At 38.8% G+C, this 25305-nt stretch overlaps 1 protein-coding gene across 3 annotated transcripts in view; it reads right to left on the bottom strand.

Moving 5' to 3' along the window:
* Nucleotides 1-25305, bottom strand: part of LOC126092542 (transport and Golgi organization protein 1 homolog) — a 158229-nt gene that overhangs the window by 70795 nt on the left and 62129 nt on the right. For all 3 annotated transcript variants that reach the window (XR_007521353.1, XM_049908195.1, XM_049908196.1), the window contains exons 7-8: nt 22220-22444; nt 15696-15767 (exon numbers count right to left, since the gene is read on the bottom strand). Coding sequence is in view for 2 of the 3 variants with exons in the window: in XM_049908195.1 (XP_049764152.1) it covers nt 15696-15767; nt 22220-22444 (297 nt within the window). In the remaining variant the exon portion in view is untranslated. The remainder of the gene's footprint in view (nt 1-15695; nt 15768-22219; nt 22445-25305) is intronic.

Raw genomic sequence — 25305 nt, 5'->3', positions numbered from 1 at the left:
TAATTCAAAAATTTCTCATCAACATACAGGCATATTTTTCATTATAGAATTTCAACATATTCAGCATTACTGCACAATTAACAAAAACTTTAATAATTACTAAATTAAGTTCGTAACACACAAAACACACCAGAATATGTCTTACCACTAGAGATGGGGGATCCGCTCAACTAATTATAGAGTTCAATCTTTCAAAGGAGTGAACAATCAGTGATTCAGAAAAAAAGAACGGTAGCTCCAAACGTTTCCCACGGCAGAGAGAGAGAGAGAGAGACGGAGCATATCAGCAGCGCCTCTGCTAGTCAGAGCACAGTGCACGCCACACAACACAGCCAGCGCCGGCCTCTGCCCTGCTTCTACCTTGGCTGCCTGCATTGTGCAGTGCCCCATTGGATTTTGTGTTTCACATATGCCGTGCCGTCTCTGTGCGTCGTCTGCCGTGTGCACTGTGCAGTGTCTGGCGCAGCTTAACTTCGCATCGCACTCTGTCGGCGATCGTTTCAGTCGCACGTCCTGCCCTCTGGGCAGTTGATGCGAGCAACAGGACAGAGAGCCACCTAGCGGATAACATAGGAACTACTTGCAAAAACCTGCTCGCAAGGGAACGGACGATTTGTCTCGGAACTCGCCCGCTCAACGCTCACCCCACCGTCTCGACTCTAGCCAGAGCGTCGAGCAAAGCGACTCAGGTGTCACTCTGGTCTCTGCGGTCTCAGCTCACGCAGTAATACAGCTCGCGGCTCGACCTGCTCGACTCAGCGCCTCTGCATCGGAGTTCGTCCCCACTGGATATTGTTCTTCGTAGTAATACCGCTATGTATATTACATTATTATGTTATGTATACATCAATTGTTTTTATTTTATTTTTATTTGTTTAAACTGATTAGATTAGGTTCCTGATGACTCCTCTTACTATAGGATTTTTATTATGGACACTCGAATTTACGCTTTAATTACGAGCGAACCGATAAACGTATCGCAAAATGTGATACACCAATATTTTCCTTGTTTTATTCTGCGTAAGGCTATATGCGGCACTTTCGTTTTACAGTCAAATTTATATATTTTTTTTCTTATTCTGGTACGGATTTTGCAATTTTAGGCGTCTTCGAAAGGAAACGTTCACTTTAAAAATATATGGCTTGCGATGTATTTGTATGAGGTTAATGAAGTTTTAATACATTATAGCCAAATATATTGTTAATGTAAATCTCAAGTTACAACATTTTCCGATCACCCAAAAAACCACGATAGTGCAAAATAAATCAATAATCAAAAACTTTGTCATATCGTGGAAATTTCAATAAACAATACAAAATTCTTACTCATTATCTGTGTTACTTCAAAATAGGATCAAATAAGATCAAAATACAGGTATAGTACTGGAATAAACCCAAGTTTAAAGGGCAATGTGACTTCCATTTATTTTCTATTGTAAATGAGTGGTGAGTCATGAAAAAGAGCTAATTCATTTCAGGGAGTGAACAGTTCTGATCCAATCTCTGAAAAGAACAGTTTTGCCCATCTCTACTTACCACTAGACATTCATATAAAAAGCATCATACATTGCAAATTGTTGCAAACAAATGCATACCAGATGGGAACAGACAGTTGTGAACATTGCAAATTGTTGAAAACAAATGCATAACAGATGGAAACAGACAGGTATGGATTCCACAACGTTCAGTAAAGGGTATCACAGTGGCCTGGTGTTGCAATGCACATTCAAGGAATTAAAGTCTATAACCACACCCAAAAACACAGTTGGGGTAGGGGTTGAACGAACAACATAACAATGCTGGCAAAATTTCCCATGGTTAAATTGTAGCCAAGCAATAATTGGTGCATTAAATTTTGTGAACACTTTTGGCTCCTATACTATGGAGAATTTTTGACAATACTCAAGATTTGACAACTACAAACTGCTGCTCAGTGCAAACCCACAGAACTTTTGTCAACATGGAGCGACAAGAGAAAAGAAACATAATGGAGAAAAGAGAAAAATTACTAAGCAGGGCAAGATTTAATTTCTACTTAAACTTAGAGTGCACAAGTTATATTCATTGATTTTTTGTGGCAACACTGTGTGGCTTTATTCTGTGACTGATACATTCCAAGACTGCTAATCAGTTTCATTTCCAGAAATGATTTTTTATGAATTTTACAAACAGTTCTGAGGATATCTTTTGGACATGACCCAATCAGAGCTCGCCCTACAACCAGTAGTAACCTTACTGCAACAAGTGTCTGCAGCTCATGAGCTCATGGTGGCATGCTTCAAGACAGGAAGACCGATGACCAACAAAAAATGACCACTGCAGTTCAAGCTGCCACCACTACCCTTTCCAGCATTCCATTAAAAAGTTGAGTCCTCGAACAACTACATCCAGCAACTAGAACAGCATTACCTCACACATCAGAGATAAGGTGATGCTGAACGAAAATCATTTTTATTAATATATGAAGATCCCACTGTGTTTCAACTTCTTCATAGAAACTGTCCCCTACTTGTGAACCAGTGACTCTCATATACTGACATTAAACAATCGCTTGCAAAATAATTTGACTCTCAAGTTCATGTTGCTGTTGCTGCCAGGCATAGATTTTTCTCAATGTTCCAAGAAGTCAAATCAAAGCTATAAACAGTAGATTACTCAATTACAGAACCTGACTGGGAAACATAAATTTCATTGTGAGAATGGTCGCTGCAAGCAATCTTATGCAGACTCATTAATTTGTGACAGGCTTATCATGCACTCACCTGACAATAAATCAAAGAAGGGCAGTTTGGTTTAACAAACACATCTTTATAAGTTTGTTTGCTGTTGATTTGGCATACGAAAAAATGCATGTATTTACAGAAGCAAACAGTGCAAAGATGCTGACATATTAATTACACATCAACAGCTGGCACGGCCAAGCACACAGCAGGGCCAGATCTGGAAATTGCAGACTGAGCATGCTATGCTGTACCATAAACCACACATAGGGTGATCGTGTCTATCGCTGTTGCCCAGTCTTTGAAATTACAGTACAAAGACTGGGCATAGAGCTGAGGCATGCAAAACAAAGTACACTCATGCATATGGCAATGGCAAATGTATGCAAATTCAAAAACTTGCCCGGATGAATCATGAGGTGAATGTTATCTTTCATGGGAATAAAAAGTTGTTATCTGTTAACTCTTCAAGTCAACAAAGTGGAGAGCAATTTTCAAATTGACACTGGGTTGTCAATTTTAATCGTTAACCTGTAGGCCTACAAAAAGTTAGGAATGCCAAAGTAAACAGACTTTCAAAGTTTGCTCTACAGTTACAGCAATTAGGAGATTCCAGTAAAAGGACAATTTTCAACAGATATTAATATATAAACCATTTATGAAAAAGGCTACATTCGTAGACATAAATTTAAATAAATAAATCAACAAATTTACAAAGACTGGATCTCTTCAATGCTTTGAGCTTCCTTCACAAGGGAAGAAATCAAACTCAAACTGACGTTCTGAATGGAGGGTTACATCAGGTTACATCAACTATTGCAAAAATCTGATACTTTTCCCAAAGCAACTAACAGTACTAAAGATTATAAGACACACATTACACTGAAGGCAAATGAGATGTCAAAGTTCTGCAAATCACACTACATTCCTTTTGCGATAAAAGGTAAAATAAAGGAGGAACTCTACCGTCTTCAACGGAATGTTGTTACTGAAGCCATAACCAGTTGCCAACAGGCAATGCTGATCATAGTTGCACAGAAACTGAATGGTTCAGTTCATGTCTACAGAGATTTCAAAGTGACGGTTAATTCTCAGTCAATTATGGATTCATATCTTATTCCCAAGTTGGAAGAATTTATTTCAAAGTTAGCTGGTGGTGTGTACTTTGGCAAACTGGATCTTAAACAATCATATTTTCAGATTTCTTTGGATGAAGATACTGAGAGATTTATGGTGATAAACACGCCATTTGGTGTCTACTGTTACTACAGGTTACCCATTGTAGCGGCCAGTCTGCCATGTTTGTTCCAGTGGTACTACACCAAAGTTAAGTACCATTTGTAACATACTCGTAATAAATATTATTTGCTCCTTCTTGCTGAGTTGCCACATCTTTGTAATAGTGCTAGCCTATCAAGTGTTTATTTGGAAGCATGCAAGAACACAAAACCCGTTCCTTTGACCAATTTTGAACCATCTGTTCAAATAGGTCTACCACTGGACCATTCAGGTATGCTGTCAGCCATTATTGTAGTTACCATGAAAAAATTATTGAGCTTGGACACTCAAGATGATGAAAATCATCATCATCATCATTATCATCAACATCATGAACCAATTATAAGTTGATTAATACCAGTAGATGACCATGTCGCTGGGAACCTTGTAGCAATTACAACTCCCTATGTACAGCTATGCTGTCAGGTACTAGGACATGGTGTATACGTGGACGAGGAAATAAAAAGTCCTGGATGTCCCGGTTAAAAATACACTTCCTACTGGATGAAAATACACTTTTTCCATGTTAAGTAACAGCATACTTTTCCTCGGAACTGCAAAACTTATCAATCCTTCAAATGGTTGTGGTTTTATACAGCAGCGTAGAATTTCCCGGCACTTTAGAAAACGAAACTCAGGGGAAAAAACACATTCTGGAAAGATGTTTGATGTGCAGCAACACGTACACTGCATATTTTCGTATTACGAAAGTATAAACTCGAATTCCACCAAACACCACATGTTACTTTCTGAAGAACTGAAATTGAGATTGTGATGCGCTTTTGCAAGCCAGTCGTAGCTCATGTCAAGCGATCTCGCCAGCCAATGACTGTATATTCAGAGCATAGGACATGTGACGTAGCCAGCCAATAGCAACATCACTGTTAAGTAACGCCAACACACAAACAGGAAAAGGTAACGGTTTAAATTAATATACATAGTGTTGCTACAAGAAGAGAAAAATTTTTACTTACAATATTGGTCTCTAAAATTAATAAGCTTTCACACATAATGTTGATCTGTTTTGCGCGTATTACACTTTAAGATACATCACACAAATGTGCCGGTAAAATTTTTAACGACATAAATGTCTGATCATCTGGGCTCGAAAATATTCTAAATGGTCGTCGTCAAAGATTTGATTTTTGATGACAGTCAAACGCTCTGTGATTTAAAAAATTCATCGGATATTCATGCACAGAGTTCATCTTGCGTAAAAAGAAATTTACTTTGAAAGTAACGCTTTCCAAACAACCAGTGTCGCCGCACTTGCGCAGCAAGCCCGTACGTTCGTACATGTAAAACATTAGAAGATCTTACATTATGTCATAAAAGAAACAAAACATTAGAGGATACTACAAGAGCATGGGAATTCTGTGAACCATAATAAAATGCATCATTTGGCATAAAGTGCACATTTGCATGTCCAGATTCATATGTAAATTTTGTTGGTGTACCAGTACTGTATTATCTCATGTTAGGTTTTTTATTAAAGCATAATGCCATACGTGCTAGAAGATGAAAATGTGAACCTGAAATGCAGCAAACAGTTGAAACTAGCCAATAGTGTGGAATTAAACACTTTGTTTAAATAAACTGACTGCCTCAGCAGAAAAGATTTCTTTAACAAACCGACAAAAATAACTTCATTGTTCTGCATGGCGATTAACGCTCGACTGTCAGAGAGGTGGAAACAAAATAAAATCTGGTACTAATTACATATTTTTGCCTTCCATAAATATGTGAATGTATTTTAATTAACTTGATAGCTCCCGGCCACAGAAATCCGATTTGTTTTCATTAGGCGTGAGAGCAATAAACGAAGAGGAAACAGCAAAATCACTTAACATAAACACGGGTCACGTGTAAAACATGTAATTTGGTCTTAAGTGTGCCAAAGTGTAGTGCCACGCCTCTTCACACAGCATTCTTCCATCGCACGTCTCTGTATTTTGCTCTGTGGAATTCAAACATGTGATATTTTGTAATGGGTGCCATCAAACTATATTCATGCCAGTGGCTCTGCAGTTCCCAGTTGGTCGGTTTGACATCCTGCCTCTCTTTAAAAAAAAATCACGCAATTAATACTGGACGTGTAACCAGCAGAACAAGAACTCTTCAGAAAATTTGCAGTCTTTACTGCCTATTAGCTAATAATTTGCTGTTTTGTGTGACATAAAATTAAATATCAGATACATAAAGCAAGTAAAGACAAGAGACAAGCAAGACAGTAGCACACATTTCTTCAATACTTAAGTCCTAGTTTTTTTCTCTCTCTAATCTTGCCACAGCTTTATATGACATACTTCCCTTTCTGGGAAAGAATCTATTACCTCATCAAAGTTCGTCAACGTTTCGCTACATGAAAAAACGAAATGTTGTTGTCTAATGCTTGAAAAGCTGTTGATACAAATAGTACCAAAGACTGGTGTGGTTTCTCGATCTGATTACGTGTATTTTGTCACTGCTAGATAAAATGAAATAGGCCTGCCAAATATTGCAGCAATTGTTACACACACAAAATAAATGAGACTGTTTTGGCACAAATGGTCATTTTTATAACACAACGGAATATAATTCACGAAGTACCAATATCAAATTCCTATTAGGCATACTACAAGCAAAGAGATTTATGTTAGGAAATAGTTTCACATTTCATTCATACTCTCTAGCTTCTGAAGCAAGAGATCGAAAAGTAGTAGTATGAAATTTTTATATAAGTTTGGAATCATCATATTCTTCCGTGATTTGTGAGAGTCCCCGTTTCTTCTCCTTCCACATTCTAACAATCAATCTAGTCATCACTAATTCTGTAACTATTCCTGGCAGTGTCAAAACTTATTCTCTGGTTAACTTCACTAACCCTGCCACAATCACCGGTTTAGTTATCCCACATTTATTCTCCAGTTAGTCGTTATTACATGTTTGTACAACACATTTTCCAGGCTACTCCCAGAATAGAACTTTAGCGGCTGCTAGCCGGGGACTGTATGATTGGCCCTTAGAAGTGTAGCGGTCTGGCCAAAAGTTTTCTGTAAGAATTTCATTTTCTTGGATACACGGAGGAGACAGTAGGCAATCTTTGTTGCCTGTTATTCCAGTTAGTTGTTTATTTCCACTCTGGTAGTCTGAATCTATGGAATTCGCTAGTAGTTATAACAATGCTGATCATCTGCAAAACCAGTCAACCACATAAACAGCGATTGGCATTCACCCGTTCGGTTTTATTCCGTTCAGCTTGTACAGACCCATCCTCTATTGTCTGCTGGAAAGTTTATTTCTAGATGCGATGGGGATTCCCCTGGCAGAGGCACATACACTATGCACGCATTTGAAAATCAACTTACGATTCTTTCAGAAATCAACTTAGAATTTGTTCAAAAACCAACAGGGATGTGCTCAAAATCATATGAGTAATCGATAGACCAATGTGCGCTGGTTGTTACGCACTTTGTGAAACAAGGTCTTTTTCCTCAATAATATGAATTTAGTGCCACCCCCCGACCCCTCCCTGAAACTGCTGCCTGGGGCAGATACCCTGGTTTGTCCCCCCCCCCCCCCCCCAGTTCCGGGCCTGTTGCGCATCCGTGAATCTGGCAGCTTAGGTGCACCAGTAAAATTTTTCTGGATAGCATTTGGCTGCTTGCTGCTATTACTTATACAGCTAACTGCCACACTTCTGTAGCCAGAAACATGAGAAGGTACTACTTATACGTGACTCAATTGCACATTTGCATAAGCTCACTCGCAACCATTTAAACGAATCTAACATAAACAGTTGTGACGTCACGCTCATCGGAGGCAATTTGCTGTCATGAAACATTGCATAGTCTTCCTAAAGCCTTTGACACATTTTGCTGTTGGCAGACACTTGTATGAACACTGTGTTTTGTTGTTGTCCATGATGCATTTCCTTTGCAACTTAGGTTTTATTTTAGTTTTTTTTCTCTTGTTCGTTTTTTATTGCTGCAATATTATTCTGCAGTAGCGAGATACAGTAATATACTTTGTTAGAGTATCGGTTCTTACTAGTCAAAGTTACAAAAATTTAAGTGAAAACTAAAACAATGAAAAATTCCCAGAATTCTAAAAAAATCCTGGGTTTTTCCTTGTTTTTTCCCGGATGAAAAAATTTCCTGGTTTTCCCCGGATCTCCCAGTTGTCCTGGGTCGTATACACCCTGCAGGATGGCATCAACTGCATTGGATCACTGGCTGTTTTTGTACAAGCAGTAACCTGTATCATTTTGTGACACTGTGCGTCATGGAGCAGATGAAGTTGCTGTAAGCCTAAGTCTGCAATTGTTGAATATTTGCAGTCAAGTAAGTGTCAAACTGGGCATGCATAATAATGAGTAGTGTCATCTGGGTCAGTTGGGTTAATTCCACTGTGATTAGTGTCACGGCAATGTTTACATTAATGTTGCACTAAAACTCTGATGGTCTCAGAAAATTTTCAGTATTCTTTGCGAAACTACAATGAACAACCACAATCTTTGCATAATTTGTACCTCTAAGTATGCAGATTTCTTGCTGGAAAGTTAAAACCTCATAAGCTATTATGTATCTTATCTGCGCCTGTCTCTCATACTCCAGACAAATCTTGTTATTAAACTTCTGACGTGCCACATAAGAGAACCAAGAGGCAGATGTGCATTTTTCATGTACAATGTTCCATGTATGTATACAGGTGCTGGGCAAAGTAAAACCACATAATAAAAGATGTTTCATTTGACCAGTATTGCCCAAGTCTTCTGGAAACACCTCTCAATGTGTAATTACATTTTGTGGTGTCCTAAAGTTGTTTCTACCCTCCAGCTTTCACCTCAGTTTTTATTTCACCTCTTATTCCACTAATCCACACGATCAGAGTACATGCTACTTCAGTTAGTATGTGGTACTGAAATTCATCAAATGATGTTTATGTTAGGGTACTGCACAAATTAGGTGGAGAGATGTGGAGCAGCAAGACAGTATACCACGTGGTAGAGCTGTCAATTGTATTATTTCTCTGGCTGCCCATTACTGACTGTGCTTTGAAAATTTCCTTTAGTTACTCACCATAGTGACATTGGTGAATATATTGTTCTTTTCAAACAATGGCAACTCTAATCTATCTTTTCCTTATATTGCTCTTTTGGCATTTGTTGGGGGTGACAGAAAAGGATGCTGCAGAGTTTTACACAAACAGCTAATGATTTAGTGTTCCATGTATATAATTTCTTCAAAAGTGAGCTGGAAGCTGATGATGAATCCCCAAGTCTTGCCTGCCTAAATGTTTCCAACTGCATTCAAGAGCAGCTACATGATGTGGTGTAGGAATGAAAAACTGTACAGCAGATTTCTAGTGAACTGAACACGCAAGTTACAACTAGTGAAAGCATAGTCCGTATCAGTAGCTGAGTGGTCAGTGTAGCTGACTGCCATGCCAAGAATCATACAAAAGAAATAGGCAACCTGGGGAACCCTGTTCAAAATGTTGTATATTGTACAATATTCTGTGTGTATTCTGAAGGTGAATATCTGAGTGCAGGCAACTTAATTTCATGCATGAAGGAAGCAACAAATTTTGAAGGCAGTAACAGACGATGTTAATAATATTAAATAACATTGGATCTGGTATCGGTATGATCACTGTGAGGGTTTATTTATGAAGAGGATTGATACTGTGTGTGCAAGGATGAATGCAAAAGATCTGAGACTGTAGAACATTCAGGATTAATTAAATTACCAAAAATTTGAAAACCGTACCCACACAAGGTAAATGTGCTGAAAATGAGTTATAAATTTGGTGTCTCCAAGTTGTGGTGAGGCAAATTATTGTCATTCAAGTATGATCAGCCATGGTAGTATTCATCATAAACTTATATTTATGGCCTAATTTGAGTTCCAAGGAGTACCACAGAAAAATCATATATGATGTGCTCCAACAATGGTTTTCAATCTACATACTGCCATACCTCGTTCACTCTTGGCTAACCATCAATGCCCCTACTAGACTTCCCAGGAAATTTCATATTGTCACTTGGTTATTGAACAATGAAGACTCCAAAAATTCATCACAAAACAGAGCAGAAATGCTGCTTCTTGTTAGTGCATGTGCATACCATAATCACAAAATATCTGTGACTTCAAAAGAATGTGGGCACGTTACAATTACCATTACAATCATATAACACTGATATGTGCTCTGGTAAAATGGTATGTGCAGAGAAAAACAGTATGTTTAAAACTGTAGCACTGAGAGGGACTTCTTGTTTTTGTTGCTGTGATCTACAATTCAAAGAATGGTTTGATGTATCTCTCCACATTAGTCTACCCTGTACAAGCCTCTTCATCTCTGTATAACTACTGCAACCCCATATTCATACTTAGTGTTTGTATGCAACTTGCTAGACAAAAAACTATAAAGTTGCACAAGTCACACCAATACTCAAGAAAGAAAATAGGAGTAAACCCCTGAATTATAGGCCCATATCACTGATGTTGATTTGCAATAGGGTTTTGCGAAACATTGTGTTCAAACTACACATATCAAAAAAAGTTTAGCATCACCCCAGTTCCCAGAACTCCTGAAGATAGACGTTGACTGTGGATATTGTATCACAGACACAGTCCCTTTGACTGTTCAGAGATGTCACTAAACCCACAAAAAGATGTAAACAACCATGCATGAGCAGCACCTATGAGAGGGGGCCCAACAGCCAATCAGTTCCAGTCATTCCACGAGGAAGGAGGTACAAGGCTCATATTGTTTGTAGTTCAACGATGCTTAGACTGTCAATATTGCGGTTCAATCGTGTCCACATTGTTACTTTGTGCCATGAAGGGCTCTCAACAAGGGAAGTGTCCAGGTGTCTCTGAGTGTACCAAAGCGATGTTGTTCAGACATGGAGGCAATACAGAGAGAGACAGGAACTGTTGATGACATGCCTTTCTCAGGCTATACAAGGGCTACTACTGCAATGGATGACTGCCAACTATGGATTATGGCTCTGAGGAACCCTGACAGCAACGCCACCATGATGAATAATGCTTTTCGTGCAGCCCCAGGACATAATGTTACGACTCAAACCGTGCACAGTAGGCTGCATGATGTACAACTTCAGTCCCAACTACCAGCTTTACAATCACGACACCATGCAGTGCGGTACAGATAGGCCCAACAACATGCTGAATGGACAGCTCAAAACTGGCATCATGTTCTCTTCACCAATGAGTGTTTCATATAGCTTCAACTAGACAATCGTTGGAGACGTGTTTGGAGGCAACCCGGTCAGGCTGAAAGCCTTAGACACACTGTCCAGTGAGTGCAGCAAGAAGGTTCCCTGCTGTTTTGGGGTAACATTATATGGGGCCAACGTACGCCGCTGGTGGTCATCGAAGGTGCCATAATGGCTGTACAGTATGTGAATGCCACCCTCCAACTGATAGTGCAACCATATCAGCAGCATATTGATGAGGCACTCGTCTCCATGGACGACAATTCGTGCCCCATCGTGCACATCTCGTGAATGACTTCCTTCAGGATAATGACATCACTCGACTAGAGTGGCCAACATGTTCTCCAGACATGAACCATTTCGAACATGCCTAGGAGAGATTGAAAAGGTCTGTTTATGGACGATGTGACCCACCAACCACACTGAGGGATCTACGCTGAATCGCTGTTGAGGAGTGGGACAATCTGGACCAACAGTGCCTTGATGAACTTGTGAATAGTATGTCATAATGAATACAGGCATGAATCAATGCAAGATGATGAGTTACTGGGTATTAGAGGTACTGGCGTGTACAGCAATGTGGACCACCACCTCTGAAGGTCTCGCAGTATAGTGGTGGTACAACATGCAATGTGTGGTTTTCATGAGCAATAAAAAGGGTGGAAATGATGTTTATGTTAATCTGTACTCCAATCTTCTGTGCATGTTCCGGAACACTCAGAACCGAGGTGATACAGAACTTTTTCTGATGTGTGAGTATGAATTACCTTGAAGAAAACAATCTATTGACAAGAGGCATGAATTCAAAAAATATCATTGTTGTGTCACACAAAGTAATGAGTGTTATTGACAGGAGCTCTCAAACTGATTCAATATTTCTACATTTCCAGAAAGCTTTAGCTACCATACGTCACAAGCAACTTCTGATTGATTGTGTACCTATGGAGTATCGTCTCAGTTGTGCAACTGGATTCATGATTTCCTGTCAGAAAGGTCAGAGTTTATAGTAACTGACAAAAAGTCATCAAGTAAAACAAAAGTGATGTGTGTTATTCATCAAGGATATGTTATAGACCCCTGCAGTCCGTAATCTATATAAACGATTTAGGAGACGATCTGAGCAGCCCTCTTAGATTGTTTGCAGATGATATTGTCATTTACTGTCTTGTAAAGTCATCAGAAGATCAAAATCAATGGCAAACTAATTTAGACAAGGTATCTGTACGGTGCGTAAAACAGCAATTGACACTAAACAATGGAAAGTGTGAGGTTATCCAAATCTGTACTAAAAGGAATCAGATAAATTTTGGTTACACAACAAATTGCACAAATCTAAAGGTATCAATTCAACTAAACACCTAGAGATTACAATTAAAGAGACTAAAATGAACAAGTTAAACTGGAACAATCACATATTGTGGGAAAGGCCACAGAACGCATTTTATTGGCAGAACACATTGAAAAAGCAACAGGTTTACTAAATAGAATGCCTACAATATGCTTGTCTGTCCTCTTTTCAAGTATTGCTGTGTGGTTTGGTATCCATACCAGATAGGACGGATGGAGGACACTAGAAAAGTTCAAAGAAGGGCAGCTTGTTTTGTATTATAGTGAAAGGACTGGGGGGGGAGACAGTGTCATGGACATGATATGCCAGTTAGGATGAAAAATATTAAAACAAAGGTATTTTCCATCGAGGGAAGATATTTTCATGAAATTTCAGTCACCAACTATCTCTTCCAAACACACAAATATTTTGATGACACTGATGTCGATAGTGAGAGATTATCATCACAATAAAATAGGAGGAATCAGACCTTGCATGGCAAGATTTAACAGTTTGTTTTTCTCGCACACTGTCTGAGAATGAATGGTAGATATACAGTCTGAAGGTAGTCTGATGAATCCTCTGCGAAGTACTTATGTGTCAACTGCTGAGTAGTCATGTAGATGAAGAACCAAGTGTTAGCATTGATTAAGTTATACGGTGTGCAAAATTGCATTACCCCTATCTTTTTTGTGTTGATAATGCCTGTACTGATATAACCAGAAGTTTTGTTCTTCTTGCGATCTCAATTCAGTAATTCTCACTATAATCCATTTTGTTTTTAAATTGACTAACCTACCCAACTAATTAAGGGATCTAACATCCCACTCTCCGGCCCACAGAGTGCCAGTCTTGTTTCTCCTAATGACGACATCCAGAGCAGTGCCCATCCAGAGATTCATATGGAGAACAATGTTACATCAGGAATATTTTACCAACAATGACAGGATCATCACTAAGCCGTACAGTGGAGCTACATGCCTCATGGTTTCAGTTTCCTCCTTGTTTCAACCATTTGAGTACCAGTACAAAAAAGCCACACTGGTTAACGTTGCAAAACCAGATCAATTATTCAGAATACTGCCCCTGTGAATCCTGAAAAGGCAGCTGCCCCTCTTCAGGATCCATGGATTAGTCTGGCCTCTGCACAGATACTTCTCCATTGTAGTTTCATGTGGTATGGCTATCTGTATGGTTGAGGTAAGGAAACCATGCGCACTCCAATTTCATGGGCGGCAGTAGGAGGTGGAAGAGGCGGAGGGGGGGGGGGGGGGGGGGATTTGCACACACAGTAATCAACAGAATCACGATTTCCACATGTGCAGATATGCAGAAAACTTATCCAAAAGAATTAACAAGGATATTGTTATAAATCTCTTGCTTTCAGGAGTAAAATGCTTCAAATCTCCATCTGACCATCCAGTTTTAAGTTTTCTCTGGTGGGGATGGTACGTTTGGATAGCACGTGGCTAATTTCCTTACTCCTGCTTCTCTCATTCCAAGCTTGTGCTCCTATTGTAATGACCTTATTGTCAACTAGATGTTAAATCCTAGTATTCCTTCTTTTGTTACCACACCTGTAATCATAAATATTCATAAATTATCTCGGTACTACAGTGAAAACAATGACTATATTTATTGGTCTGAACAAGGTAAGAAATAACCAATTATTGCCTTGTCTGCTTGGCTGGTAACTCCATAGCCACATACCAAATTTTTAAGTTCCTTGATTTGCAGTCTCTGTAGTTGCTGTGTAATTATTTAAGGTACTTCAATCCATCTTTGCCACTATTTAAAATATGTATGTATTTTGTCATACAAGTTTTAATAGTTGCAAAAACTGATTTGAAATACCTTAACCAAAATAGTTCCTTATTCATTCCTCAAAGTGAACAAATACATACGTATTTACGCTCAACTGGTTACTAAGGCCCTTTTAATGTATGAAATACAGATGTATGATTGACAAATAGCATTTTCTCAAAAGAAATTACTTTATAGTTCTAAACATTTACTTTGACTTGTGTTATTACATATTAATCATTGGACAATTTATTACAAAATTCCATGTTGGGTGTTTGCAAGAATGTCTCTTGGCTGACAAATTTGAACTTCTTTAGGATTTGTCATCGATAATTTCTATTCAGCCAAGCTGCTATTAAAAATTCAATCGCACTGCCATTAACTTTCATCACCCAGCAATTTCCTAGTTTTTGCAGCTGAAAATCATTATGAATGTATTCACTGGGTTGCTATCTGTGATGGTTCTACCCAAGTAGCAATCTATTGCAGTGTACAGAAAAGCAATACTACAATGTCTACTAGGTGCAAAATATATTCACTACAGCACAGGTAGTCAACCTGTTTTATCATCATCCACTTTTTTACATCTGTTAATAGTAAAAGTTTCTAATTGTCCACTTGTTCCACAGTAATAGTGATGTGTAAAGTAAGGAAGTAACTTTACTTTATAAAGCAGAGTTACAACAAGTTAAAGGACATAATAATAACTGCTTACCAAACATTTTATGAAAACCTGTCACTTACCACCCACAATGAAAGTTGGAACACCCACTAGTAGGCAGTAGGGACCAAGTTGACTATCACCGCATTAGAGTGACGGAACTCTAAATCAATAACAATATTGCTTTGCATGCATGTATGAATGAACACAGACCAGCTGCCAGCCTATTGCTAAAATGACAGCACACTGAGAGCAAACTAGGCACAGTATTCTCCCCCTCTTTCTGCTCTGAAAATTTCATGAAGTCAGATTTTGACCTACACGCTACTCTAATAAGGATGTTATAACATATATTACACTGCTGAGTACTACACTATCTTTGTTTGCATCGAAGTGGATAGTGGCAACAAGCAGTAACAACTCATGGAATCAGAATACTGATGACTGCCCTTGTACCAGTCACATGCGTAGGTGACCACATAGCAACTTCTCTGTTCATGTAATAACATCACTGTTTGTTGGAAGCTGTAAGAGCATCAATGTTCCACAAAAGACTTCCGAAAAATATTGATTTACCACCCCCCCCCCCCCCCCAGTTATTTTCAATAGTTTTATTAAGTTCTATCTACACTTCACATTAATATTATTGTTGTTATCAATGTTACCATTAATGTGTAATCTTACTTTCTGTAACTCCTCTTCTTGTACTGAGAGTTTTTCGGTTGCTGCAGCCAGTTCCTGCTGAAGATTTTCATTCTGGAAGACATCACATGACAGTTAAAAACTAAAATCACCACAATAGACAATCACAATTTTACACAAAATGTATGAGGTCCAAGTCAATTATCAGAAAATTACAGATATTTTCCATAGAAAAGTAGGCATACTTTTACTACGGTTGAAGTAATTAAATGACAAAGAAAACCATATAGTCCATTTAATAACAAAATATATAGGAGAAGGCAGAACTTGTAGCTGAACCAACTCATGATTCCAGGTAATAGCAGTTATGCAAAGGGTAACGGCACAATTCAACTCAATTAAGTTTGTGCTGAAATTACCTAATAATTGCAAATGCTATATTTCAATACATTTTTCTCCCTACAGCAAATTTGGTCTCATGCCTCTTCCTATACATGGATGAGCCAAAACATGAGGAGCGAAACATTACGAGAACGACCACCATTAAATTGAATGCTGCCTTATAGCACTGCTGGCAAGTGAAGTGGAAAGGGAAGTATACAAGCAAAGCACAGACTCAATGGAAAATCGTTCTAGTGATGATATGGGTGACAAGTGGAAAAATCCACCGACATAAGTTACTTTGATACATGGCAAAATAAAACAACAGAAAATTCAGGATAGAAAAACAATTATATGAAAAGGACAGACTGCCACTCATCACACAGAGGAGGCATTAAGTCACAAAAAGGCACAATGAATAAGAATGCTGGACATATTCAGATACTGGACTAAGCCCTTCATCAACAGATGTAGAAGAAATATACACATTCACACAACAACTCAGGCACATACGGCCACTGCCATCTCCAGGCACTGAGGCAAATGACAAATGGTCAACACCTGGGTGTAAGCATCTCAAAAAAGAGAAGCTGATTGGCTGTTTGCATGCTACTGTTGTGAGAACCAATGGACTGTGGTTGAAGAACAGCAAATCCACGACTGGGTGACAAGGTGTTGGACGTCCACACCCCATATCAGCGACTGTGGAGGTTGGAGACTTGCCCACTCGGTAATGCACGATAGGTAGCAACCTGTAGCAGATTTGATGACAGAGAACACTGCCGGTGCAGGCCCAAGTGTTTTGGAGCACACTGTTCAGTGCATATTGTTAAACATTGGGTTCCACAGCAGATGATCGCTGTGTGTTCCCATGTTGGCCCAAATATTTAATCAATTATGATTGCAATGGGTACGAGGTGATCAAGATAAACTGTGAATCAATAATGGAAATGTGCTGCATGGTCAGATGAATCACGTTTCTCGTTACACCAGGTTGATGGTTGAATCTGGATACATTGCCATCCAGGTGAATGCCTGCTTGGGGCAGTGTTATGCTTTGGGGAATGATATTGTGGGCTTTCATGTGATCTGTGGCTGTAATTGAGGGTATCAAGACAGCTATGAACTATGTGAACATTATGGCAGACTACTGCATTCCCTACATTTCTTCCCCAATGGCATCTACCTAGCAGGACCACTGTCTGTGTCACAGGTCCAGAATTGTGCTAAAATGGGATCATGATAGCAAACTCATCTTGATTTCTTGGTGACCAGATTTGACTGATCGGAACCTGATGGAAAGCATTTGGGACACTATCAAGCAGCAGCTCTAGGCCCACAGTCAACAGACCTGTAATTTATGGGAACTGCAGCAGGAGCTCTGCATATATGTCAGATGCTATATACTTCTGGTAACCTACCTCAGACCTGTGGAGTTCATTCAGGCAAAATCAGTGTCGTATTGCATTACATAGGTGGATCAACACACTATTAAGAAGGGAGATCAGAATGTTTCTGCTCATCATCCCTTTAACATGCTGTTACAACAATGTTTGGATCACATTTTTGGTAGGATGGAGCAACAGAAGTTACAGAAAAAAGATTCAATAATATATACACAATACTTATAAATGGAACAAGCAGAAAGTATTGATGGAGGCCATACACTTTCGTGCAAGGGTAATTTATGAAAGGAACTTTTTTCAAACAGATGTGAAAATGTAAAACATGTCAAAATTGTTTCCAGAATGAAATTTTCACTCTGAGGCAGAATGTACACTGATATGAAACTTCCTGGCAGATTAAAGCTGTGTGCTGGAATGAGACTCGAACTTGGCACCTTTGTCTTTTGCGGTTAAGTGCTCTTTTAACTGAGCTACCCAAGTACGGCTCATGACTCGGCCTTCCAGCTTCACTTTTGCTAGTACTTCATCTCCTACCTTCCAAACTTCACAGAAATTATCCAGACAAGGTACTGGCAGAAGTAAAGCTGTGAGGATGGGTTGTGAATTGTGCTTGAGTAGCTCAGTTGGTAGAGCACTTGCCAATGAAAGGAAAAAGTCCTGAGTTCAAGTCTTGGTCCAGTACTTAGTTTTAATCTGCCAGGAAGTTTAATGCCCAACTTGTTGTTTGGTGCTTCATGTAAAAGATTCCAAATTGCTCTGACCTCTGGTAGGGGAATAAACTGAGAGAGAATACCCACAAAGAATAAAAAACCATCAAATTACGAGAACAGAAACATGAAATATACTAACTTTACTGTAGAGAGGAAAGTTAGATAATGCCATACAAGAGATAGTTTAGAACAACCTGGACGTACTTGGTATGTGTGAGGTGAGATGGAGAAGAAATAGTGTGATAAAAAGTGATGTATTTATGCTGTACTACTCGTAAGAGGAAAAACGTTGAGAAAATGGAGCAAGAATATTGTTTGGATGGAAAAAAAAGTGGAACATGTAGACAGATGACAGATTCATATAAGACCTCACGGAAGTCAAAAGATGTGGTATTCATACAAGTACACATGAAAACCATCCACAGTAAAGATGAGGAGACAAAAGAAAACTATGAAAAGATAAAATATTTTTCCCATAAGAAACGCCTGCATAACTGCTATGGGGAATTGGAATGCTGTGGTGGGTGAAAGGAATGGAAGGAGATATAGTGAGACACTATGGACTATGAACAAGGAATGATAAGAGGCAAAAGACTAATTATTTTTGCAAAAGAAACTCGTTAGCTGTTGGCAACATGTTGTTTCAGAACCACAAAATGAGATGATATAAATGAGATTCTAGTCTAAATGGATAGAGGTACCTATATGACTACATACAAGGTGTGATAAAGTTATGGGGATTTTTGTTTTTCTTAAAGAATCTTTATGTATTCATCAACTTTGTCCCCTTCAAAGTAGTTGCCCCAGATATAATACACTTGTGCCAATACTTTTTACAATCTTGGAAGCACTTCTGGAAGTCACTTTTCGATATAGTGTTCAGCTCCTTCAGTGATTCTGTTTTTACACATAGATGATGGCAAAATGACATCCTTTCATGTTCCTCTTCAGCCTCGGGAATAGAAAGAAATCACAGGGGGCCATGTCCAGGGAATATGGTGGCTAGGGCAACATAACAGTTTTGTTTTTTGCCAAAATCATGAACAAGTATTGAGGTGTAAGCAGGAACATTATTGTGATGCAATTTGCCCAAGTGGTTTGGCCACAATTCTGGTCATTTTCTTCAGATTTCTTCTCACAAATGCGACTTCCAGATAGTATTCCTTACTGACAGTATGGTCATAAGGCAGGAACTCATGATGGAATATCCCATAGTAATCAAAGCAAACTGTGAGAAGAACCTTCATATGTGACTGTAATTGTTGAATATTTTTCAGTCTTAGCTCTTCAGGAAGTTTCCATTGGGATAATTGGGCCTCAGTTTCGACATCGTATCTCTACACCAACATTTCGTCACCTGTTAGAAGTTCTGGATTGTTGTAAATTTTGTTCAGCAATTCCTGAGCAACGTCTATGCGATGCTGTTTTGGTTGAAATTCAACAATTTTCACACAAACTTTCCTGCTGCACATTTTATGCTTTAAACATCCAAAATTGCTTGTTATGGGCAAACCTCTCTGATGGTGATTCAATGATTTTCCAGAACCATTTTCTTCATCATCAGTAACTGATGTGCTAGGTCAACCAGGGCAGTTGTCATCTTCAATGTTTTCTTGACCCTCTATGAAATGTTTATACCACAAGTAAACTCTTATCTTACTCATAGCAGACTTGCCAAATGCCACAATCAACATTTCAAATGCGGTGCTGCACTTTATTCCATTTTCAAGCAAAATTTAATGCAAATTATTTGCCTGGTCATAGGGGAAATACAAGTAAAGATGCAAAAAGTATGGGGAGGAAAAGGGCAGTCTCATGGCAGCTGCAACATATGTTGCAGAAAACAAAGTCTGAAGTCATCAGGAATGAATGGGTAACAGAATACATGTTGAAACTGATGGAAGAGCAAAGGAAATTGAAGAAATACAGAAGGAAAAATGACACAGGAAACTGAATAATGAATTAAGGAGAGAAATAAAACATGCAAGAGAAAAATGGATGAAATGAAAATGTAAGGAAACAGAGAAAGAGTGAACGTATGAAATGATGTACATATAAGCTATGGAGATAGGAACAGGATGTTTAATACAGAAATTGAAAGAAAGGAAGAAACAGCAACCCAAGAGCCATAAGATGTGTTAAATGGATGGCAAGAATATATACTGTGTCTTTACGAGATGGATCAAAGCTCAAGCAATATAAAGACAGCCAGATGACGAAAAAGGATGAAGTGCAAAAAACAATGAATAAGATGAGGGAATTGATTTACCAGCAGAAGTGATGAATAGCCTGGGAGACAGAGGAAGAGGAGGGAGGGGGGGGGGCAAGTGGGAGTGGGGTGGGGAGGGGGGAAGGAGGGAGGGAGGGAGGGAGGGAGGGAGGGAGGGAGGGAGGGAGGGAGGGGGGGAGAGAGAGAGAGAGGGAGAGAGAGAGAGAGAGAGAGAGAGAGAGAGAGAGAGAGAGGGAGAGACCACTTTTGTAATGAGATGTACAAAATACGAGAATAGGCAGAGGATTCTATCATAACAGTAATGACACCAACAGAAAACGGAAGAATACTGAAAAGTGTGAAGGACATAGGACTATTAATTTAATTTCTCATGCAGTTAAAATACAAAGTATTACTGAGAGTGGAGAGCAGAAGGTTTTATGCAAATCTTAGTTGGTTCATTGCAGAACAGTTTTGGGATTAGAAAGTGTAAAGGAACAAGAGATGCAGATGGGTTCAGCTGGAAAAAAAGTGGAGTTTGTGTTGGAGAAAAGAGAATAGCATGTATACTATACAATTTGCAGATGATATGGTGTTACTAGCAGGAAATGAAAGAAGAGCAAACATATGTGGACAGATCTGAATGAGTCCTGGCAAAAATGTGATATGGTGTTCAATAAGGAAAAGAAACAATATGTGTAGTGATTGGCAAAGAAGATAAAATTAAAATAGGACAAATTAAAATCAGCCAAGTGACAGATTTCAAATATCTAGGAAGGATAATAACAGAAGATCTATGGTGCCAATAGTAGGTCAAAGCTCAAATTGGGGTAGTTAAGAAAGTTTTCAACAGGAAGATGAACTTCTTATATGGAAAGCTAGATAATGAGCTCACAAAAAGTCTAACTAAATATTTTGTTTCAGGAGTGTGGCACACTATGCAGCTGGAAATTTGAAACATAGATAATAAGTAAAGAGGACAGAAAATGGTTGCAAGCATTTGAGATGTGGTTTTGGAAGAGGATGTGAAGGATTTGTTGGTAACAGTGTGTCTAATAAAGAAGTGCTGGAAAGAATAGGGGAGAGAAGATCAATATTGGAAGCTTTGAGAAAAAGAACGAACAACTGACTTCGTCAAATGTTGCTATGGGACTGTCTGCTAGTGAGTCCATTAAAAGGATTAGTGTGTTGGAGAAGAATGAAAGGACGAAAAAAATACAAGATGGTGGATTGCATTAACAGAAGTGAAAGCTTTGTGGAAGAGAGCAACAGAAGACAGGAGGACTAATACATTTGAAACTACGAACTGTAGTCTTTGGTCGCCCTCTACAATTTACATCCCTTCCTCTACTCTTCTCTCCATTACAAAATTAATTATTCTTTGATTCCTCAGAATGTGTGTTATCAACTCAAACATTCTTTTAGTCACGCTATGGCATAAAGTTTGTTTCTCTCCAATTTGATTCAGTTCCTCTACATTGGTGATACAATCTACCATTATAATCTTCAGTATTCTTCTGTAACATTAGTGTTCTTATACAACACAGTATATTGCTCCTTCTCTCGTTTCACTTTCATTTACGAAGACATTACAGACAAATATTTTGAGAAGACACATTGTAACACTTAAATTTATATGCAGTGTTAATACATCTCTATTTCAAAAACAAAACACACTTACTGCTACACAAGTCTGCATTCTATGTCTGCTTTGTTTTTGCCAATGTCAGTTACAGCAAAAGTCATCTACTACTTTTAGTGTCTTTAACTACCCTAACATTTCCTATAGCACATGTTAGCTAACTTTAATAAAGTTGTATTCACAGTAATATGCAGTTTAACATGGAAGCATACTCTTACCTCTTGGCTTTTGATGCTGAGATTATTATTCATTTCAGTGATAGTGTGTTGTTGAGCATCAAGTTGCTTTTGTAAATGCTCCACACTTTTCACCAATGTTTCTGAGCCATGTTGAGTGGAGAGGAAATCTGACAGCATCCGGTTCAGTTCAAGACCAGCTTCTGTTGCAGCTTCCAGCTCCTTCTCCAGAGAAGCCACCTGCTCCTCCAGTTCAGTTCGTGCAGCCTAAACAACATTTCAAAATATTCTACAGAGGAATGAGTGACATATTTACAGCTGATTGTGATTAAGGAGCAATCATTAGTATTCAGATATGGTTAAAACCGAAGAAAAATAAGTAAGTTCATGTTACAAAACACTTTGAACATACAGGTATACACAGTGATTCGTTAGTGAGGTTCCCACTGGTACCCAATACTGGTATCTATGAAGGGGGATAAGGGGGGGGGGGGAGGAGACATCAGAACCACAGGTTTTGAGATGTGGTAAGATAGAAGTTTTGCTGCAGTTGAAGCAATGTAAAATTATGACTGCTTGGTGTGAGACTAGACTTACTTTATCTAAACATACACAGTGGCAGGCAAGGCAGTTGGTTGTGGCCAGCTGACCCATCTTCCTCTTTCAGCCTGTTTCACCACTCTGTGCATGTTCCACTACACTACTGCCAACCACCATATGCCACCTCAGTCAGTTTTTTAGATTGGACTCAGGCTGGTGTGTCAAGTGTCCATGCTACCTGCCACGATTCTGGTGTGCTTGCTCAGATCTCTCAAGTAATATTTTAAACTCAAAGTGCGCAAAGCTTTTGCTCACCATGTATAATGGATACAATTATTATTTATTTCAGCATAAAACCCAAAAACAAGAACCTAGACAAAGCTGAAAAATGCCTGCCACCACCAATGTAAACAGTTTAATCAGTTTCACCATTACCTGCTTCAGCCAGTGTCACTCTATCTTCTTCTATTCATGACACCAAAGAAGATGATAAACGGTGGCCACACTGTTGGACTTTTGAACAGAAGAGCAAGTTTTGTAAAAAATAAAAATGGTTTATTGTAAACAACAAGAAACTGGGCAGTGAGGCTTGCCAAAAAGTCGTATCTTTGGGTGGGGTTGGGGGAGAGGGGGTTGGGGAAACAGCAATGGATTGGACGTGATATCACTAGTTTTGGGGGAAGTCAACACCAGCAACAAATAGCACTGAGAAAAAAAAGATATTTGATCACAAATACTGTGCTGTTCACTGAAGCAGCTATAAAAATTTTAGCAGAGTTCCAAAAAGAAACACTGGAAAATGTTTGTTTGATGAGCATATCAGAAGAAAAAGAAGTTACATCAAGAATTTTTCACACTGCCTGTAAGATTGCAAAAGAAAACCAATCTTTTAACAACTTTGAAGCAGAAATCAATGTGCAAATGCTCAATGGATTAAATATGGGCCGAATTCTCCATTCCAAAAAGCATGTGTGAATATCAGTAACCATATCAATCTTTAGTTTTCAGAAATGGTTACAATAGAAGAAAAATAAGTAATTCATGTTATAAACACAGTGTTTCATTAGTGATGGTACCCACTGGTAACCCCATACCTCTGTAAATGCTCCACACTCTTCACCAAGGTTTCCGAGGCACTATTCTGGTGCGTTTGCTCATTTCTCTGATTTTGCATGTTTGAGTTTGCCTTTCAAGACTGAGTACAGATCCCACATAAATTTACTTTTCGATTAGTTGAACTCTGAAGTGAGACATCTCATCATTTTTTATTCTGTGACTCAGTGTCTTGAAGGCTACAAATTAGATGAAACATTTTAGAAAGTAGATTAATTTCTGTGATGTACGACTGAGCAGCAGTGACAATTGGACTCTTTCTAAATACAAGTTTCTGCCTGTTATTGTTTGATATCGCTGTAATCACAGGCTTGAACTATGTGTAAGTGACATAGTAAAGAAAATTACAAGTTTCAACTCATTTAAGGCAGTCATTGAAAAACTTTATGGTTTACACCACACCTCATCAAAGAATAGCCTAGAGATGCACTTGTTTGCAGATGAACTTCTTGTTCAAGTGTTGAAAATTTGAAGGGTGTTAGACACAAGATAGGTAGTGTCCAGTTTTCAAACAATTTCAGCTAACCATTTTGCAGCAGCTAATGAAGACCCAACATGTGATGCTTTGGACAGATGCAAGTATGAAGGCTTACTTTGGAAATTGACATCTATGTAATTTGTTTTCTATTTGGCATTGATGTGTGATGCGCTTCAAGAATTTTCAGAAGTTTGCGAGGAACTGCAAGATGTAGACTTATATCAGGCTAATAAATGCAGGATGTACATAAAGTCCGGGAAAACTTTCAATTATTTATTGCACAAGAACTAAAAATTGTACAGATGTCATAAATACTGCATTTTGAAGAACGAACTCTGAATGTTTTTTCTACAAACATTCAATATGCGATCCATGAGTGACCTGGCAGACTGTGGCAGTCACTTTCCGTATTCTATCCCGGAGCTCTGCTACATCACATGGTAGAGGCGGTACATAAACCTGATCTTTAATGTGTCCCCACAGAAATAAGTCACATGGAATGAGATCAGATGATCAGGGAGGCCATTTCATGAAACAACTGTCCCCTTCTGTAGCACGCCCAATCCATCGATGCGCCAGCTCTGTGTTAAGGTACCCACTAACTTCACGATGAAAATGGGGTGGAGCCCCATCCTGCAGCAAGATGAATGGAGAATCTGACTGCATTTGAGGCATCAGCCATTGCTGCAACATGTCCAAGTAGGAATATCCAGTGACAGTGCTCTTGGCAAAGAAGAATGGACTGCACAGTTTTCGACGTGACACAGCACAAAAAACATTTACCTTTGGGGAATCACGCTCAAATTTAATGCATTTGTGTGGATGCTTTGTACCCTATATTCGACAATTATGCCTGTTCACTTTTCCATTAGTGTGAAAAGTGGCTTCGTTGCTAAAAATTAAGTGATCAACAATGCCATCGTCATTCAATTGTTACAACTGTGAACGAAACTCAAAACGCTTGTCTTCTGTCATTGTCATTGAGCTTCTGCAAAAA

Source organism: Schistocerca cancellata, chromosome 7, assembly GCF_023864275.1.
Source record: "Schistocerca cancellata isolate TAMUIC-IGC-003103 chromosome 7, iqSchCanc2.1, whole genome shotgun sequence".
Taxonomy (NCBI): Eukaryota; Metazoa; Arthropoda; class Insecta; order Orthoptera; family Acrididae; genus Schistocerca; species Schistocerca cancellata.
The sequence above is the reverse complement of the archived record's forward strand: the minus strand, read 5'-3'. Positions and strand labels throughout refer to the sequence as shown.